The sequence below is a fragment of the Bos javanicus genome, chromosome 24 (genome assembly GCF_032452875.1).
Source record: "Bos javanicus breed banteng chromosome 24, ARS-OSU_banteng_1.0, whole genome shotgun sequence".
NCBI lineage: Eukaryota > Metazoa > Chordata > Mammalia > Artiodactyla > Bovidae > Bos > Bos javanicus.
Genome location: NC_083891.1, coordinates 39,457,290 through 39,476,963, shown reverse-complemented (window position 1 = coordinate 39,476,963; position 19,674 = coordinate 39,457,290). Strand labels below are relative to the sequence as shown.

Here is a 19,674-nt window from a genome sequence, read left to right as displayed (position 1 = left end):
TTGCCTTTGGTATGGTAACTGACTTAGGGGGAAGAGAACTGGCAATCAACTTCAGGAATTTGAAGAAAACCTGATACTGAGACCTTTGATTGCTGCTCTATATATGTATCATTTGTACTTGCTCACAATCCTCATAGAAGTAAAATCAGTAACACTTTTAAGTCCTAGTTAGCTTTTGTACATTTCCATAGAAAATATTACAGGAATTCTACAATTACAACAACCTGCCTTTCAGTGTTTATCATGCCTTTTAATACCGTTGGCCAAAAGGTCAATGTTACCTTCAAAATAAAAATTGTCCATTTAAAATACTATGCACGTTTAAGCTGTCCACATGTTAAAGCTGGATGGCAGTGAGGCAAAGGTTTGTCTCCCCACCCCCCCGCCCCGTTTCCTGGCACACCCCCATGTTCTTCAAGTCTCTGTCCCCATCCTCCGAGGAGGCAGCATCCAGGGCTTCCTTGCTGCCTTTGCTGCAGGAGGCAAGCCCCTTAGATGATCTGTTCCATGAACACTTCCAAATACTTGGCCTCCACTCACTCCAACAATTAAATTCTTTTGAAGATAACCCAGGAGACTTTAGTATCTAACCTCCCGGCTTAGATATATTGTCTTGTCTAGGCCTGAGAAAGAAAGACTACAACTGGCCAGGAAAATAATTAAGACTAAGCTGTATGATGCAGTGAGCCTCCTGGAGATTGCGTTGGGGAAGAACTCTTCACAGTCTCACTGCGGCCTAAGTCCTGGGCTGCCTGAGGCCATGTTCCCAGACCAGGCTCCTTCTGGGAGCTATTGGCCTTTCTTGGATGACTTCCCTTTTCTGGATCAGCAAGAAGGTTGTCAGCGACCTGACACTCTTCCTGAAATACCGCTGACCTCTGGGTTTTACTTATGTTTTGAAGTACAGCACCCAAGGGGCTGTTTCATCTTTCCCAGTTTGCTTGAATGTGTAAAGCCTCTAACGTCATGTCATGGAGAGAAGATGCTAATGGATACTTGGGCAGGTATCTATTCAGAGCGGGGGGCCAAGGCACTCAGGACGGAAGGACTCTTGGTGCCCGAGGCCCCTCTGGCCACCCCGGGGCTGTCAGTGCCCAGCACTTGGGAAGCTTCCAGTTAGGTGTGTGGTGACAGCTTAGTTACACTCTCCTGGTCCAGACTGTCCATCCCCCAGGGTTTGACAGAGCATGGCCCGTTATTTTTATCAGGACAAGGGAATTATAGAGAAGCAGGGACCACATCAGCTGCTTGGGTCTAAGAAGATGAAAACGTGGTGAGTACAAGATGATAATAGTGTTGGATGAGTAGGGCCAGGAGCCCAGGGGTTTGGAAATCAGCAGCTCTCGTCTTGACTCTTGGAATTGGAATCAAGCAGGAGGAATCAGAAATGAAGGTGAGGAATCCCAGGAAGTGGGCAAAGTACAGTAAAAGAGAATAATTCAGAGGTGTAGGCACATGGAGGCCTGGTCAGCTGGGGAGGCAGATCTGCCTTCCAGGGGTGGGGTTAGGAGGCAGAGGGCTTGTCATGGGAGGGGGCCCGGCAAGAACCAAGTCGGAACGTAGGGCTTCCCCGAGGAGGACCCCTGGGTTCTTGGCATGACAGTAGATAAGACTCTTACTTTTTAAAATTTATTTTTACTTTCTGGCCATGCTGTGCAGCAGGCAGGACCTTAGTTCCCTGACCAGGGATCGAATCCATGCCCCCTGCGTTGGAAGCTCGGAGTCTTAACCACAGGACTACCAGGAAAAGTCTCTCTAGACCAGGCTTCTAGAAACAAAGTGTGTGTGTGTTAGTCACTCAGTTATGTCTGACTCTTTGTGACCCTATGGGCTATAGCCCACCACACTCCTCTGTCCATGGGGATTCTCCAGGCAAGAATACTAGAGTGGATTGTCATGCCCTCCTCCAGGGGATCTTCCCAACCCAGGGATCAAACCCAGGTCTCCCGCATTGAGGGCAGATTCTTTACCATCTGAGCCACCAGGGAAGCCCAAGAATCCTGGAGTGGCTTGCCATGCCCTCCTCCAAGGGATCTTCCCAACCCAGGGATTGAACCCGTGTCTCCTGCATTTCCTTCTCCTTCCTTGGCAGGCACATTCTTTATCACTGAGCCAACAAGGACCAAAGCAAATGCCAGGTTCTGTGATGCAGAGCCCACGAGGCTGAGCCCTGAGCTCCATATCAGAACTGGGACCTGCTTCAGGTTCAGACCTTTGGACTTTAGACTGAACTGTGTGATTTAGCGACTCACCAAAGGCTTCAGATCAGGACTGGTCCTGAGAATAAGGGCCACTGCACTGACCTGTGAAATCAGGTGCTCCTGTCATGGAAGGAAGGCGAATTCAGAGGCTGAGGACCATCAGAGGCCTGACATCACCTGCAGTGATTCAGCACTGGCCGCTCCAGCTCTGGCCCTGGTACAACCAGCAGAGCAGCAGCAGCCAAGGATGCTGCTCCTAAGAGGAGGGCAGGACAGTTTTTAAGGAAAGAATATATACCAATACAGTTTTCTTTTATTTTTTTATTTCTTCTCAGATGAAATAGAAATTATACTTGCTTCTCAATTATACTTACATATTCTTAAAAGCAAAACTAGTATTTTTAATGGCCATCATTTTTCTGTTTCTATTTATGAAGAGGTCTACTAGATCTCAGATCTGGTCCAAAAATCTTCTTTCAAAAAAAAATTTTTTTTTATTTGTTTTTGGCTGTGTCAGGCCTTAGTTGCAGCACCACAAGCATCTCTTGTGGCTCTGGGGCTCAGTCGCTCTATGGCATGTGGATCTTAGTCCCCCCGAGCCCCAGCCCAGGGATCGAACCTGCAACCCCTGTGTTGGAAGGCAGACTCTCCACCACTGGACCACCAAGGACATCCCCCAAAACCTCTTTTAAACTTTGCAGCTGTCTAGAAGTTTTTGTTTGTTTAGCATTTGCCCTCTAGTCACCTGTCTTGCTGATGAACTTGGACCTGACATATTTTATAAATTATTCAGCTGAACTGTGTGAAATTCCTGGTATTCAGCTGTGTCTGACTTTTGAAAGCTATGTAGGTTCTGCAGTCTCTTCCTCCTTTCCCTGCAAGCAGCACACATACATTGAATTAAGGACAGCTGTGGTTCCCAGTCAGGAGAACCCCACCTCCTACGGAGTTCCCGCTCAGTCCAGCCATCCCACCCGTGGTTTTCTTGCTTCCTTCACTCTGTCCACAATGAGCTGAAATTTGAACCTGCCACCTCCCTGTCCATCAGAAGCTACCATTTTCCTTTGACCAACAGAGACTTGAGGCATACAAATTTCAGCTTATATGTCAGCAATTTGCTGAAGAGACTATGTCGTCAGAACCTTCCCCCACTCCCCAATATTTGGCTAAATCAGTAGTAAGTTTTAAATGGTTTTCATCACACCTAGGACAACCACTTTAATCAACTTTCTTCTATGTGTATCGTTTTATGAAGAGTTGTGTATATTCTTAAACACACACATATACACACATATCCCCTGGAGGAGGAAGTGGCCACCCACCCCGGTATTCTTGCCTGGAGAATCCTATGGACAGAGGAGCCTGGCAGGCTACCATCCATCCATAGGGTTGCATAGATTCGGACATGACTGAAGTGACTTAGAACACATACACACACATAAGGGTGTGCGTGTGCAGAAAGGCTCATGGTGGGGATGCCATCTCTGTAACATAAATATTTCTCTGCACCGAACGCAAGTAAGCACAGAGCTACAACCCAGAAATGCATTCCCAGCAGAGCCGAGGTTGAATGGGGTGCTGACAATGCCACTGAAAGCCCATCATCTCTGCTCCTTACGAACTTCCATTTCTCTCCCATTGTTACCTTCTTTCAGGGTCTTCACCAGCATCTTCTGCAAAATATGCTCTTGTCATTTAATATATTCTTTTGAACTTCACACTTCATTCTGATCTGTATAATAGGGAGATACTCTATGATATGCCTTGCCTCTCAGAACTGAGAAATACCCCATTCTGGTGATGCTCGAGGCACTGCGTTGGTGCTAATAATTAAGTGATTTGTTTCGGGGTTTCCCAAGAAGATGCCAAGTCACATTGGGAAAACTGCTTATCTTGTGTGAACCTGTTTTCTTACCAATGAAAAATACATCAATACTATCTTTAGTTTTTCATGCCTTAGTACCTGTGAGACAAAGAAGAGCTGGAATGGGATTAAGAACTAAGTGAATGATTAAATGACTAAAAGGACTGATTAATGAGTCAAGATTGAGGAAAACAGAATTTCTCTTAACTGAGCAAGAGGGCGAATGGTAGCTTCTACAAGCCTGGGCAGATAAGCCTGAGGAAGACGGCGTGAGTGCTGTGCAGCCCAACTCACACAGGGGTCATGATATGAAATCAAGGAAATTCATGGCCATAATGATCACTAAACCATCTCGAGTTGGGAGTATGTGTTGATGGATGGTTAGCAAAGCTTCTGAGTGATAGTATTTTAGTGAAAACTCAACTGTGCGTGAAATAAACATTTTCCATCTCCCTTAGGTTAGCCTAATGCCTTTCAACTCTCATCTGCAGAAAATTCTTTCCAAAAATCTCCCTTAAATCTCATAAGTTGCAGCCTAAACCGATCGGTCCTGCTGGAAACTGCTTTATCACCATTCACGCCTCACACAGGACCCAGCACAGACTGATTTATTTTCCCCTAGAAATGGTGGGCTGGGTACCACTGCTTTCTCTGGGAATAGTGCCTCTGCCACTCTGCACAAGAATCATGTTCCCTTTCTGACAGTGCCGAAAGCGCCGTCCCACTTCGGCCCACATGGTTGGTGCTAATATTTAAGTGATTGATTTGGGGGGTTTCCCACGAAGGTGCCAAGTCACATTGGGAAAATTGCTTATCTTGTGTGAGCCTGTTTTCTTACCAATGAAAACTATGTTAAAGATATTTTTGGGTATTTATTGAACCCAGATCTCCTGCATTGCAGGCAGATTCTTTACCGTCTGAGCCACCAGGGATTCCCTTGGGTGTTTAGTGCTAAATAATAGAGATAATGTATGTAAAACACTTTGTATTGCAGTGGGGCTATGTAGACACTCAGTAGGGGTAGCTTTTGTTCTTATTTTAAATTGTGTTTTTTGGAACATATCCCAGCTTCTTCACTAGAACTGTATTCTCTCAAGTGCCTAGCATGCAGCACATGCTAAGTTAGTGGGTTGTTGGATCAATAACTGGATAAACAAACTAATAGATCAATGCCAATTAATATGAACTACAGAACATATGTGCATGGAATGCTGCTGTCTGGCAAAGTACAGGTTTACCCTGTTATGTCAAGCGAGGCTAGTGTTATCAGAATCACCCCACTCCAAATTCCAGAAGGCCCATTCCAGATCCAGGTTGGTACTGAAGCCTTCTGAGGTTAGACTTCATGTAGGGGCTCCCTAGAAAACTCAGTCTATTGTAAAATAGAGGGAAACCTCATTGCTCCTGAGTCAATTCCTAGGCAGGTTAATAAGAAGTCCGGGGTCCCCAAGGAGGAGAAAGGGGTCTGGGGCTCTTGAGGAGGAGATAGGGGTCTGGAATTCTTAAGGAGGAGAAAAGGACAACCTTTCCATGAGAGCAGCTTCCAGTCCTGGGGTGTGTGTGTATGTATGTGTGTGTCTATATGTATGTATGTGTATGTATGTATGTGTGTGTATGTCTGTGTATGTCTGTATCCGTGTCTGTCTATGTATGTGTGTGTGTCTATGTTTGTGTATATGTGTGTGTCTCTGTGTGTGTATGTCTTTTTTTTTTCTCTGCATTCCTTAGTCTTAGTCACATAAGACGTTTTTTTTTCTTTAAGCCCGGAGCTGATGATTACACAACAAAACAGCTCAGCTTAAACTCTGTACTAAGGATTATATAACAACAATGTATCCTGCTTGAGGACAGTTTCTCCTTCTTGAAAACCTTCTGACTAATCCTGTTATCTTAAAATGTATATTATGGAAGTGGGTCTGGTAAGATCTTTCTATTGTTAGTTCTAATCCTGTCATCTAAAATGTAAATTGTGAGAGTGGGTCTAGTAAGATCTTTACAACCTTGAGACATTCTTTGGATTTATTGTAATAACTAATTAAAAAAAGTATTTAGCTTGCTTGCTAAGACTAGCAAGGGGGCACTCTCTGTCCCCCTTCTGATGTCTATGTCAGAAGCTTTCTCTGTCCTTTTTGTACTTTAATAAAACTGCTACAGAAAAGCTCTTGAGTGATCCTGATCCCTGGTCCCAGAGCTAAATCTTCTTCGGAGATCACAAATCCGACATCGTTCACTGTTAGCTATCACTCCCTAATTTGATCATGACTTGAAAATAACAAAAGCAAACTCTCCTGTATCAGAAAGGATTTATTATGCATCGTGTTACCAGCACATTTACAGTAACTAGGAAGTGAATTCCTGGAAAAAAAGAGCCCACTCCCAAGATCACATTTGAGTCCATGCTCCCTTGGATGTAAAGGATGATAGCACTGTCGTCATGAGAGCACTTCCCAGACCTGGGGTGTGTGTGTATGTATGTGTGTGTCTATGTGTGTGTATGTGTGTGTCTGTGTATGTATGTGTGTGTGTGTGCATGTCTGTGTGTGTCTCTGTGTGTATGTGTGTGTATGTATGTGTCTGTGTGTATGTAGTTTTCGTGTGTATGTAGTTTTCATGTGTATTTGTGTCTGTGTGAGTATACATGTGTGTGCCTGTATGTCTGTGTGTGTATTTGTGTGTGTGTGTGTCTGTGTTTATGTGTATCTGCGTCTGTGTATGTATGTGTATTTGTGTGTGTTGTGTATGTGCCTGTATGTGTGGGTCTCTGTGTGTGTGTGTCTATGTATGTGTCTATTTGTATGTCTCTGTGTGTATGTTTCTGCGTGTGTCTGTGTGTGTGAGATTTCTCATGGTCACAACACCCCGAGGAGCTGGATCTGATTTTCCTGTTTCCCTGGAGGAACTGGAGCCTGGGTGTGGGCCAGGTCCCTGAGGGGCGCCATCACGCCTGGTCATCCTCCGATGGCGCCTCCCTTGTTCAGAAACAGGTTGGAGCCTCTGCAGGCAGAACCGTGGGTGCAGAGCCCTGGAGACAGCAGTCACCCGTGGAAGGGACTGGACCACTGGTCCCGGCAGAGCTTTGACCTGAACCTGCCGTCGGGCTCCAACCACATCTGGAATTCAGGATCCAGCTGCAACCCAGTCTCTCCTCTTTCACCCACAATCGGCGTTTCACGTTCAAACACAAAACTTCCTAGCCAGGCGCAGGAGGATGAAGCGGACAACCAGATACAGAATTTCCAGATAAACAAATGATAAAAAAAAAAAGCTTAATATTCTCTTGCTGGTAAATGTTTAATTACCCCATAGTATTTTGTGATGCAGGTAGTCCCCTCAGGGCATGAATTTTCAAGGACACAGACTGAGTCAGCTGTTTATATGGCATTTTCCCTGCACGTGCATCTTTATGACAGTCTTCTGTTGTTAAGTTTCTTAAATTGTGGAAACTGTATTGCTGACGACTGAGCCTGTGATGTCTGCTGACCAGTGTCTGAGGCCTGCGCAGAGGGCCACATGGGAAGAAACTTAACACAGTGTGTTCCATGGAAGGAAAGCGTCTCTATTCAGCGTTTCGGTTTTGGATGTGTGTCTGTTCCCGTGACAGGTCAGCCCTGATGCGTCACCCTAAACTGACGCCTGTCCTCTCATTTTTATACAAACCAGTGCTTTCGGCTGTCTGTGTTCGGACAGGAACTTGAAAAAGGAGGCAACGCTTCAGAATCGTCTGAGAGAACAAACACAGGCAAAAAAAAGTGGAATCAGGCTCTGCACATTCCATATTGAAAAATCGCTATAGCTTGAACTTCAGTGGAAGACTCCAGAAGGTGAACAACCAGTTCAGGTAAGGAAGCCTTAAAAATGTGAAACAGAGAGTAAAGCATGTAGAAGAGAAAAGGACAAACTTGTTGCTGATAATAATTCCTTATGTTTCTTCAAAATCTTTTTTTTTTTAATTTCTGGATAATATTATGTTCACTAGCTCGTAGAATTCATCTAAGTCTTGACACTTCATTTTTAAAATATTTTTACTTACTTCACCCTCAGTAATGTGAGTTGACCTCTAAGTGGAGGGATTATATGGAAGTGACAGAAAGCAAATCTCACGTGTACAATTCTATAAGACTCCCTGCATCTTTGGAGATGTCTCACAGGTGGCATCTCTCTGGGCACATGGCCCAGTATCCACGTCCTCTCATCCTACCAGCACCCTCTCGCTCACCTGGTACTTGTCATCTTTAACCCAAACATCCCTCAGACATGATTTCCTTCTTTGAGTAGTTTCCATCTTCATTTATCAATGGCACATCATCCTTTTGTTCCTAAATGTAAACTTATGACTATCGGTCCTCAGTTTTTATTTGTTGTTGTTGTTGTTCAGTCATGTTTGACTCTTTGTGACCCAAAGGACTGCAGCCTGCCAGGCTTCCCTGTCCTTCACGATCTCCTGGAGCTTGCTCAAACTCATGTCCATTGAGTCAGTGATGCCATCCAACCATCTCATCCTCTGTCGCCCTCTTCTCCTACCTTCAATCTTTCCCAGCATCAGGGTCTTTTCCAGTGAGTTGGCTCTTTGCATCAGGTGGCCAAAGTATTGGAGCTTCAGCTTCAGCATCTATCCTTCCAATGAATATTCAGTACTGATTTCCTTTAGGAGTGACTGGTTTGATCCCCTTTCTATCCAAGGTATTCTCAAGAGTCTTCTCCAACACCAGAGTTTGAAAGCATCAATTTTTCGACGCTCAGCCTTCTTTGTGGTCCACCTCTCACATCTGTCCGTGACTACTGGATTATTTACACATAATTTTCTAAGAAGCTGTAGATGCAACTGTATTTGCACTTTTTTTTTAACCTAAACAAGTAAATAATCTAAATGACATTTAAGAATAAAAGCTTCATTCCCCATGCTGGGAATTATAAACACAGGAAGATCTAATACAAAGTGAATGACTGACAACCAGAGATGGAGCCATGAAAGGCTTGAAAGAGGTGAGAAGTGGGTGTCTTCAGACCCTGCTGTGGGCAGAAAGCACTGGCGTTCAGGATTGAAGGACCCCACCCAAGGTGAGCTTTGGGGGAGCTACTAGGGGAGGGGCTGCTGGTTCTCCCGACCCTCCACCCCCAGCCCTGTTCTTCCTACTCAGCATGTGGGACCAGAAGGTGTGCATGCCTCTACGCAGAGGCTGACTTAGTGGGGATACTCTTGTACGCACGAGACCTGATCCATCATTGGGAGAGTTTGGCTCATGCTGTGCTGTGCTTAGTCGCTCAGTCCTGTCCGACTCTTTGTGATTCCAGGGACTGCAGCCTGCCAGGCTCCTCTGTCCATGGGATTCTCCAGGCAAGAATACTGGAGTGGGTTGTCATGCCCTCCTCCAGGGGATCTTCCCAAAGTTCAGCTCATAGGACATGCTTTTCAGGTGGATTTTACATCTCGACTGCACATTTTGTTCCTTTTATAGAGCATTCAGGTGATGTTGCATTTTCATTCACTTAGCTGATTTAAAGTGTGGTGGCTCTGCACGCTCCTGCGCACCCTCCCTCTGCGGCGTGCCATGCGCTGCCTCTGGGTACCAAGGCGCTCCTCTGTCGCATCTGTATCCTGCATCTCATCCTTTGTTCTACACCCACTCCTCTTGCCGAAACTGCACAGGGTCTGGGTTTTCTTCACTGCTTTTCACACCCACGCCATTTTCAACTTCAATTGGCTGAGAGCTTCAACAGCCTTTCCGTTTCCTAGTGGAGGGAGAAGTTTTTCTCTTTTTCTAAAAACTGTTTTTCCCAGGAACCCTGTTTGTTTATTCCAGAGGCCAGTACATCCCTTTGCTCTTACTCTTTTTGTTCTGTTCTGTTATCTTTTTTCCCAAACAAAAATGCTCTTGTAAACATTTTAGACATTCATTCTCAATGTCAAAAGCCAGAGAGAATAAACAGCTCTTTGAACTGCTTTAAAAAGTGATGACACCGTGGCGTTCTCTCAGAGGTTAGCCAAGCCTTTCTCTTCAGCACAGATGTACAGCTTCCCTAACTCCGCTTATGGTACACTGTTGAGTGCCTTACGATTTTGAAGGGGGTTTTCACTGAAATGGATCAGTAAGCATAATTACTACTGATAGAAAAAGCAGAGAACATTAGTTGATGTGTATATGCATGCCCATCACTTCAGTCATGGCTGACTCTTTTTGACCCCACGGACTGTAGCCCACCAGGCTCCTCTGTCCATGGGATTCTCCAGGCAAGTATACTGGAATGGGTTGCCATGCCCTCCTCCAGGGGATCTTCCTGACCCTGGGATCAAACCAGAGATTCTGGTGTCTCCTGCTTTGCAGGTGGATTCTTTACCCATTGAGCCACCTGGGAAGCCCTGTTAATTGATTACCAAGCCAAAAAGAAGAAAAAAAAAAATCACACATGATGCTATTCTGTGAAATTGTCTTTTGTAAGCTCAGGGAACTGTATAAGCAGCTGGGCGGGGGAGGGGAGACCCATGGTGAAAGTCTAGGATTCTTAAGCCATACTTTTTCTTTCACATCCTGAGACCAAAGTCATGCTCGTGCCCCAATCCTCGTCCTCTTTTTCTACACCGATCATCATAACGTTGTTTGGATCAATGGTCTTGACAGTAATGTCTGCTTGGACCTGCTCCCCGCCACCTCACCCTCCCAGTCTCCCTGACCTCCTGTTCAAGGTCCAGAATTCCAACTGGAGGAGAAAAAGAGAACAAGGAAATCAACAAGGAAGAGTATGTCTGCTAATGATGAGCAGATACAATTTAACTCTTTTCACAGTTTACTTGTGATAATCTCCTGAGGCTGCCTGTACTCTAACCCAGATCTTTGCTCTTAAAATAATAAGATACCACGTAGAGGTGGAGGAGAATGTTCAAATCCCATCTGGCCTCTTCTACATGCTGAGGGAAAATAATTTTTACTTGGCCCATGTCCAAGGACAGGCATGGGCATTAAATTAGCAAGTGAAAGTGTCTTAGTCGCTCAGTCATGTCAGACTGTTTGCGACTGTAGCCTGCCAGTCTCTTCTGTCCATGGGATTCTCCAGGCAAGAATGCTGGAGTGGGTTGCCATTTTCTCCTCCCAGGGATCTTCCCAACCCAGAGATCAAACCTGGGTCTTCTGCGTTGCAGGTGGATTCTTTGCTGTCTGAGCCACCAGGGAAGGCACGGGGTTAAATTAGCAAAGATCAGAGTTTTAATTTCCCCTGGCTTCCAGGGCATGCACCATCACTGAGCTCTGGACAGGCCCGCTCTGACTTCTTATACTGGCAACGCTGTGACCTTAGAATCTCCAGACTGCTTACAGTTCCAGGGGAAAATATAAAATTAACTCTTGACTTTCTTCCAAAATCAATTAGATGCTGCCCAGCAATTGAGGAAGTTTTTCTTTTCCTTAATGGCACTCCAGTTCTGTGTTTATTTTTTAAAAGCATGCTTGTTCTGATGTTAATCTTTGGAGAGGGAACTATAATTAGTAAATTCTAAGTCTCCATGATTTAGTAGTGGAAACAGTCTATTTATGTTCACATTTTCTTAGTGGAGGGTCATGTTATGGATTCGAGTGTATTCAGTTCAATTCAGTTCAGTCGCTCAGTTGTGTCCGACTCTTCGCGACCCGATGAATCACAGCACGCCAGGCTTCCCTGTCCATCACGAACTCCCGGAGTTCACCCAGACCCACGTCCATCGAGTCAGTGATGCCATCCAGCCATCTCATCCTCTGTCGTCCCCTTCTCCTCCTTCCCCCAATCCCTCCCAGCATCAGAGTCTTTTCCAATGAGTCAACTCTTCACCTGAGGTGGCCAAAGTACTGGAGTTTCAGCCTCAGCATCATTCCTTCCTAAGAAATCCCAGGGCTGATCTCCTTCAGAATGGACTGAGTGGATCTCCTTGCAGTCCAAGGGACTCTCAAGAGTCTTCTCCAGCACCACAGTTCAAAAGCATCAATTCTTTGGCACTCAGCCTTCTTCACAGTCCAACCCTCACATCCATACATGACCACAGGAAAAACCATAGCCTTAACTAGACGAACCTTTGTTGGCAAAGAAATGTCTCTGCTTTGGAATATGCTATCTAGGTTGGACATAACTTTCCTTCCAAGGAGTAAGCCTCTTTTAATTTCATGGCTGCAGTCACCATCTGCAGTGATTTTGAAGCCCAAAAAAATAAAGTCTGACACTGTTTCCACTGTTTCCCCATCTATTTCCCATGAAGTGATGGGACCAGATGCCATGATCTTTGTTTTCTGAATGTTGAGCTTTAAGCCAACTTTTTCACTCTCTTTTTTCACCTTCACCAAGAGGCTTTTGAGTTCCTCTTCACTTTCTGCCATAAGGGTGGTGTCATCTGCATATCTGAGGTTATTGATATTTCTCCCGGCAATCTTGATTCCAGCTTGTGCTTCTTCCAGTCCAGCATTTCTCATTATGTACTCTGCATATAAGTTAAATGAGCAGGGTGATAATATACAGCCTTGACATACTCCTTTTCCTATTTGGAACCAGTCTGTTGTTCCGTGTCCAGTTCTAACTGTTGCTTCCTAACCTGCATACAGATTTCTCAAGAGGCAGGTCAGGTGGTCTGGTATTCCCATCTCTTTCACAATTTTCCACAGTTTCTTGTGATCCACACATTCAAAGGCTTTGGCATAGTCAATAAAGCAGAAGTAGATGTTTTTCTGGAACTCTCTTGCTTTTTCCATGATCCAGCAGATGTTGGCAATTTGATCTCTGGTTCCTCTGCCTTTTCTAAAACCAGCTTGAACATCAGGAAGTTCACGGTTCACATATTGCTGAAGCCTGGCCTGGAGAATTTTGAGCATTACTTTACTAGCGTGTGAGATGAGTGCAATTGTGTGGTAATTTGAGCATTCTTTAGCATTGCCTTTCTTTGGGATTGGAATGAAAACTGACCTTTTCCAGTCCCGTGGCCACTGCTGAGTTTTCCAAATTTGCTGGCATATTGAGTGCAGCACTTTCACAGCATCATTTTTCAGGATTTGAAATAGCTCAACTGGAATTCCATCACCTCCACTAGCTTTGTTCGTAGTGATGCTTTCTAAGGCCCACTTGACTTCACATTCCAGGATGTCTGGCTCTAGGTCGGTGATCACATCATCGTGATTATCTGGATCATGAAGATCTTGATTGTATAGTTCTTCTGTGTATTCTTGTCATCTCTTCTTAGTATCTTCTGCTTCTGTTAGGTCCATACCATTTCTGTCCTTTATCGAGCCCATCTTTGCATGAAATGTCCCCTTGGTATCTCTGATTTTCTTGAAGAGATCTCTAGTCTTTCCCATTCTGTTGTTTTCCTCTATTTCTTTGCATTGATCACTGAGGAAGGCTTTCTTATCTCTTCTTGCTATTCTTTGGAACTCTGCATTCAGATGCTTATATTTCTCCTTTTCTCCTTTGCTTTTCGCTTCTCTTCTTTTCACAGCGATTTCTAAGGGGTCCCCAGACAGCCATTTTGCTTTTTTGCATTTCTTGTCCATGGGGATTGTCTTGATCCCTGTCTCCTGTACAATGGCATGAGCCTCATTCCATAGTTCATCAGGCACTCTATCTAACAGGTCTAGGCTCATAAATCTGTTTCTCACTTCCACTGTATAATCATAAGGGATTTGATTTAGGTCATACCTGAATGGTCTAGTGGTTTGTCCTACTTTCTTCAATTTCAGTCTGAATTTGGTAATAAGGAGTTCATGATCTGAGTCACAGTCAGCTCCTGGTCTTGTTTGTGTTGACTATATAGAGCTTCTCCATCTTTGGCTGCAAAGAATATAATCAGTCTGATTTCGATGTTGACCATCTGGTGATGTCCATGTATAGAGTCTTCTCTTGTGTTGTTGGAAAAGGGTGTTTGCTATGACCAGTGCATTTTCTTGGCAAAACTCTATTAGCCTTTGCCCTGCTTCATTCCATACTCCAAGGCCAAATTTGCCTGTTACTCCAGGGGTTTCTTGACTTCCTACTTTTGCATTCCAGTCCCCTATAATGAAAAGGACATCTTTTTTGGGTGTTAGTTCTAAAAGGTCTTGTAGGTCTTCATAGAACCGTTCAACTTCAAGTGTATTACATACTACTTAATGTTTATGAGATCCATTTTCAGAGTCTAAGTTTGCATGTTAATACAACCTTGAAGAGTCGGATTCACAATAAGATGCCGCTACTGAAAAATTATATACTATTAGATATAGTCTCTTTTTTGGTGCTAATAGAATCAGTAGTGGGCTTCCCTGGTAGCTCAATAATAAAGAATCCGCCTGCAATGCAGGAGATGAGGATTCAATCCCTGGATTGGAAAGATCCCCTGGAGAAAGAAATGGCTACCCACTCTGGTATTCTTGTCTGGGAAATCCCATGGACAGAGGAGCCTGACAGCCTATAGTTTATGGGGTTTCGAGAGAGGGACACGACTTGAGTAACTAAACCATCACCACCAGAGTGAGTAGTAGTATGTTCACGGTGCATTAAATGCAGGTAAATGACCTTACCCTTGAGTATCTTGCATCCAGGAATGAACTCTAGGGTGAAAAATGACTTTAATATATACCTTTAAAGTTTCCCATAATCTTGTCATTTAGGCAAAATGGATGTTATTGTCATTAGAGTGTTGTCACTTAACTGGTGAGGAAGTCAAGGGTCTTCCTAGTAGCTAATCCAAGACCTGGGTCTTCTGGTTAAGTCCAGCATATTCTTAGTTCTGTAACCTCAGAGCACCAGATTTATTGACAATAATGCTAATTGCACACACTCAGCTCCTGCTGCAAAGCCCTGTGAAAGACAATTCATATACATGGTCTAGTGAATTTTATTTCATCCTCACAGCAACTCTATGCGTGGTAAATATTCTGACTCTGATTTTATGATGTCGGCACCTGAAGGTTCAGGGTGGATAGGCAAAGTGTGCAGGACCACGCTGTGGCAGAAGAGGTGGGATCTGAATCCAGAACACCTGACCCTGAATTCTGTGTGCATTTCAAAGCATCAGGCTGGCACCAACACAGCAGCTGGGGGCTCTGAACCTGCCTGGTTGGGTTCAGATTTAGACATTCTCCTGCTGTTCAGGATTCTCAGGGTCATCTTGAGAGGAATTTATTTACTTGATGGAAATAGAACTACTGAGGGGGAAGGATCTTAACTGTGTCCTCCCCAAACTGTTTATTCTTATTTATACTGTAGAACGTAAAACTTGCACCTTGAACACGTTTCTTTGTAATTGGTACTAAAGGCTTCGATCTGCAACAAGGGAATAAGATTATGCTCACTAAACAGTTTTCTCATAAAGGAAATTGCTAGAAACGCAGCTCCCCTCCCCCACCTTATACAATCTGTTCGCTGGCTTCCCCAGGCCAGCACAGGACTTTTTTCCAGGCCCCTCCCGTCCACCTCAGTATTCTCTAATAGCATCTTCTGCCTCCCAGAGCAGTGTTTAACATACTCTAATTCACACAATCGGCAGAACCATTAGTTATAATAGCTGTCATATTCAATCACTGCTATTAAGAGAATCTAACAAAACGCCTTATAAAGCTCACTTTGTTTTTCCTAATGCCTGCCATATTATAAATTTTGCACACTTCCCAAAGGCCTATATTGACGATGAAAGTGGCTGGGAAAAAATTATGGTAATCAGACAAGAACGGCAGGCAGTAAGGCGGTTCCTTAATGATCCTAATAATAAATTCCTCTGCTCTGAGGTAACTAGTTGGTATTCAGGACTCAAATTACCTTCTACAAGGTCCATTCTCAGAATTAAAGCAGTGTTAGCTGGTTTTCCGTATGAACCTTCCAAGACTTTCCATAGGTTTTCTTTAAGTGCTCCTTCCCACATGACTTTTGTGCTTCAGAAGGTGAAGTCTCCCAGGTGCCCCACATTTCCTGTCTCTGGCCATGGAGATTCTTATTTCTGTGCTGGTTCCTTTGTTCCATCCTTCCTGCCTTCTTCACTCCTGTCGCATCTTCTCCCTTCATCAAGGCTCATTTTGGTCTTGAAACTTTCCACAGCAGTTCAGCCCATATGAGCTTCCAGACCTTAGAGATGGTGTTTTACACATCATGTGTGTTTCTAATGTCTAGCTCAGTGCCTGACACTAGCATTCCAGGTTCCCATGCTATATTGTTCTTTACAGCATCGGACTTTACTTTCACCCCGAGACACATCCACAACTGAGTGTCATTTCTGCTTTGGCCCAGCTGCTTCATTCTTTCTGGAGCTATTTGTAATTGCCTTCTGCTCTTCTCCAGTAGCATACGGACACCTTCTGACCAGGGGGCTCATCTTCCAGTGTCATATATTTTTGCCTTTTCATACTGTTTATGAGGTTCTTTGCCAACAAAGGTCCGTCTAGTCAAGGCTATGGTTTTTCCAGTGGTCATGTATGAATGTGAGAGTTGGACTGTGAAGAAAGCTGAGTGCCGAAGAATTGATGCTTTTGAACTGTGGTTTGAAGAAGACTCTTGAGAGTCCCTTGGACTGCAAGGAGATCCAACCAGTCCATCCTAAAGGAGATTTGTCCTGGGTGTTCTTTGGAAGGACTGATGCTGAAGCTGAAACTCCAATACTTTGGCCACCTCATGCGAAGAGGTGACTCATTGGAAAAGACCCTGATGCTGGGAGGAATTGGGGGCAGGAGGAGAAGGGGACAACAGAGGATGAGATGGTTGGATGGTATCACTGACTCGATGGACATGAGTTTGAGTAAATTCTGGGAGTTGATGATGGACAGGGAGGCCTAGCGTGCTATGATTCATGGGGTTGGAAAGAGTTGGACATGACTGAGTGACTGAACTGAACTGAACTGAACTGATGGGGTTCTCCAGGCAAGAATACTGGAGTGGATTGCCATTCTCTCCTCCAGTGGACCACATTTTGTCAGAACTCTACTCTATGACCTGTCTGTCTCCGGTGGCCCTGCACAGCATGACTCATATCTTCATTGAGTTACGCAGGCCCCTTCACCACGACAAGGCTGTGATCTACGAAGGGGCTTATTTGTGTGTGTGTCTTATTTTCTCAAGAAGACTAGAGGCTGCTAAAGAATGAGAACTAGTTTTCATTATGCTTTTATTTTTTCTCCATTACGTTCACATTATAGGTTTTTAGTGAATCTTAGTTGATTGATTCAGATGCATACATTTGTTTTCCCCTGAGAGTCTCAGTGTCTTCAACTGTAAAATGAATACAAATATTCGAACCTTTGATTTTTGAATGGAGGTGTATGGATGTAGGTGCTTCCCCGGTAGCTCAGATGGTAAACAGTCTGCCTGCAATGTGCAATGTAGAAGACCTGAGTTCAACCCCTGGGTCCAGAAGATCCCCTGGAGAAGAGAATGGCTACCCATTCCATAAATATAGATGTATGACTGGGCCTGGAACATAGTAGAAACTATGCAAATAATATTTATCTTCCATTTTTATAAAAATAGTTGATTTTAAAATCTACAATTGAACCCATTCTAGCTGTGTATGTGCCACACATCTTTGCATGAAACATAGAGATTTGGCCCTTTGTTTATTTAGTCTGAATTAAAGTAAACTGCTTAAGCTAGTGAGCAGTGATCAAAACACCAAGAGACCCCTGTCCTCAGCCTGTGGAGACTGTAGTTGGACAGGAAGCCCCCGGCCATCCAGGCGACCCCACCCGCTCCCCCGCTCCTGCCTCCACCGCAACTCCCCACTTCTAGTTGGACTCTAAGGGGCCTTGTCATCCAGCCAAATATGACGGTCCCGGAGCTTTACAGTGAGAAAGGACTCAGAAGGTTATCTCAGCCAACTTCTGCACAGAGAAATAAGGACATCAGAGCCAAGAACTTAGTCTGTCATTGACACTGTCACTGGTGGCAACCCCAAGCCCTCTGACCCCCAGGCATCACTCTGTCACCATCCCATCCCCCATCCTCCCCCGGAATTAGGATGAGGTCAGAACAGAGTTGGTTTCTGGCATATGAATACCGGAATGACACTAACTTTGCTGTATTCAGCATCCACATGGTAGCCGTTCATTTGGTCCTCACTTATCCATTGAACAAACCCTTAGAAAGGCACTGCTCCAAACTCCAGTGATACAGCAGTGGACAGAACAGACTAAACTCCTCGTCCCTGTTAAACTTTCACCTGACGGTAAGAAAACTGCCCAGGCTGCTGAGTGGTGGGATGGGGATCCGAGCTCAGGCAGGACGGCATTGCTCCCCCAGCCTGGGCGCTGAGCTGCTGCCCCCAGGGCACCAACATCAGTTCACCCAGGGAGCTGGGTGAGCTCCTGGGTGTGGAGCATCTGCTGGGGCTGAAGGTGAAGATGAGGGGCCAGGGACAAGAAGGGGAACAAGACTGCCAACCCTTCAGGGAGAATGTTTTCAGGAGCGAAGATGGAGGAAGGAAAGCAAAGTTAAACATAACGGAAAAGAGACTCCTGGGTTGTGATGAGTGACAGGGAATGAGAGGGGGGCCTCTGGTTTCAGCAGTGACCACCTTAGGTTCCTGGAGACGGTGAGCAGATCAAGGCGATCAAGAAGAACTAAACAGTTCTGTTGAATATTTTGCAAGCTGAAACTGAGCTGAGTCTGTCAAGATCAGCCCAGGGGTGTGGACAGAAGCCGACATGATGAAAGGACCCAGATACTGAATTCCGCTCGCCTCAGCTCCCCTGGCACCTTCATTACAGTCTCGTGTGTTTCCTAAACAAATTTACAGTTTTGCTAAAATGTGATAATATAACCAATGCATGCCTTCAAAAGATCTTTAAAAATATTTTTCTGTGCTTATTTTCATGAGGCATTTTATGATCTATTGTGGATCTCTGGATTTCTGGAATCCTGCCTTGGCTCAGGCCCTTAGCAATTAAATGCTGAGAACAGTCTGTGCCCAAGTGTCCATGGTTTATTCCATCAAGGAAATGTTGGTGTTCTTGCACCCCAGAAAAACAAAACTTTGTTGCCTAAGCACCAGCAGGCATTTTTTTCTCATCTACATACTTCATTTGGCTTTAAAATAATTGTTATTCAGTCACCCAGTTGAGTCTGACTCTTTGTGACCACATGGACTGCAGCACGCCAGGCTTCCCTGTCCTTCACTATCTCCCAGCTCAAACTCATGTCCATTGAGTTGGTGATGCCATCCAACCATCTCATCCTTGTCACCCCCTTCTCCTCCTGTCCTAAATCTTTCCCAGTATCAGAGTCTTTTCCAGTGAGTCAGCTCTTCGAGTCAGGTGGCCAAAGTATTGAAGCTTTGGCATCAGTCCTTCCAATGAATATTCAGGGTCGATTTCCTTTGAGATTGACTGGTTTAGTCTCCTTGCTGTCCAAGGAACTCTCAAGAGTCTTCTCCAACACCACAGTTTGAAAGCATCAATTCTTCAGCACTCAGTCTTCTTTAAGGTCAAACTCTTGCAATAGTAATTGTTGGCACATGACTGGCCTGACGTTACTGCTGACCACATGCAGTAGATGCCCCCAAGGCCAGTGCCGTTGTTCACTCACCCAGTTGTTGTTCACTCAGCCAGTCATGTCCAGCTCTTTTCAACCCCCTGGACTGCAGCATGCCGGGCCTCCTTGTCCCTCACCATCTCCCGGAGTTTGCCCAAATTCACATTCATTGCT

General features: G+C 44.8%; 1 protein-coding gene across 1 annotated transcript in view; it reads left to right on the top strand.

Annotated features, from left to right (window-relative positions):
- L3MBTL4 (L3MBTL histone methyl-lysine binding protein 4) overlaps positions 1-19,674 on the top strand; it is a 154,909-nt gene that overhangs the window by 94,627 nt on the left and 40,608 nt on the right. The window contains 2 exon segments of the mRNA XM_061399436.1: positions 7,691-7,810; positions 7,812-7,903. Coding sequence (XP_061255420.1) covers positions 7,691-7,810; positions 7,812-7,903 — 212 coding nt within the window.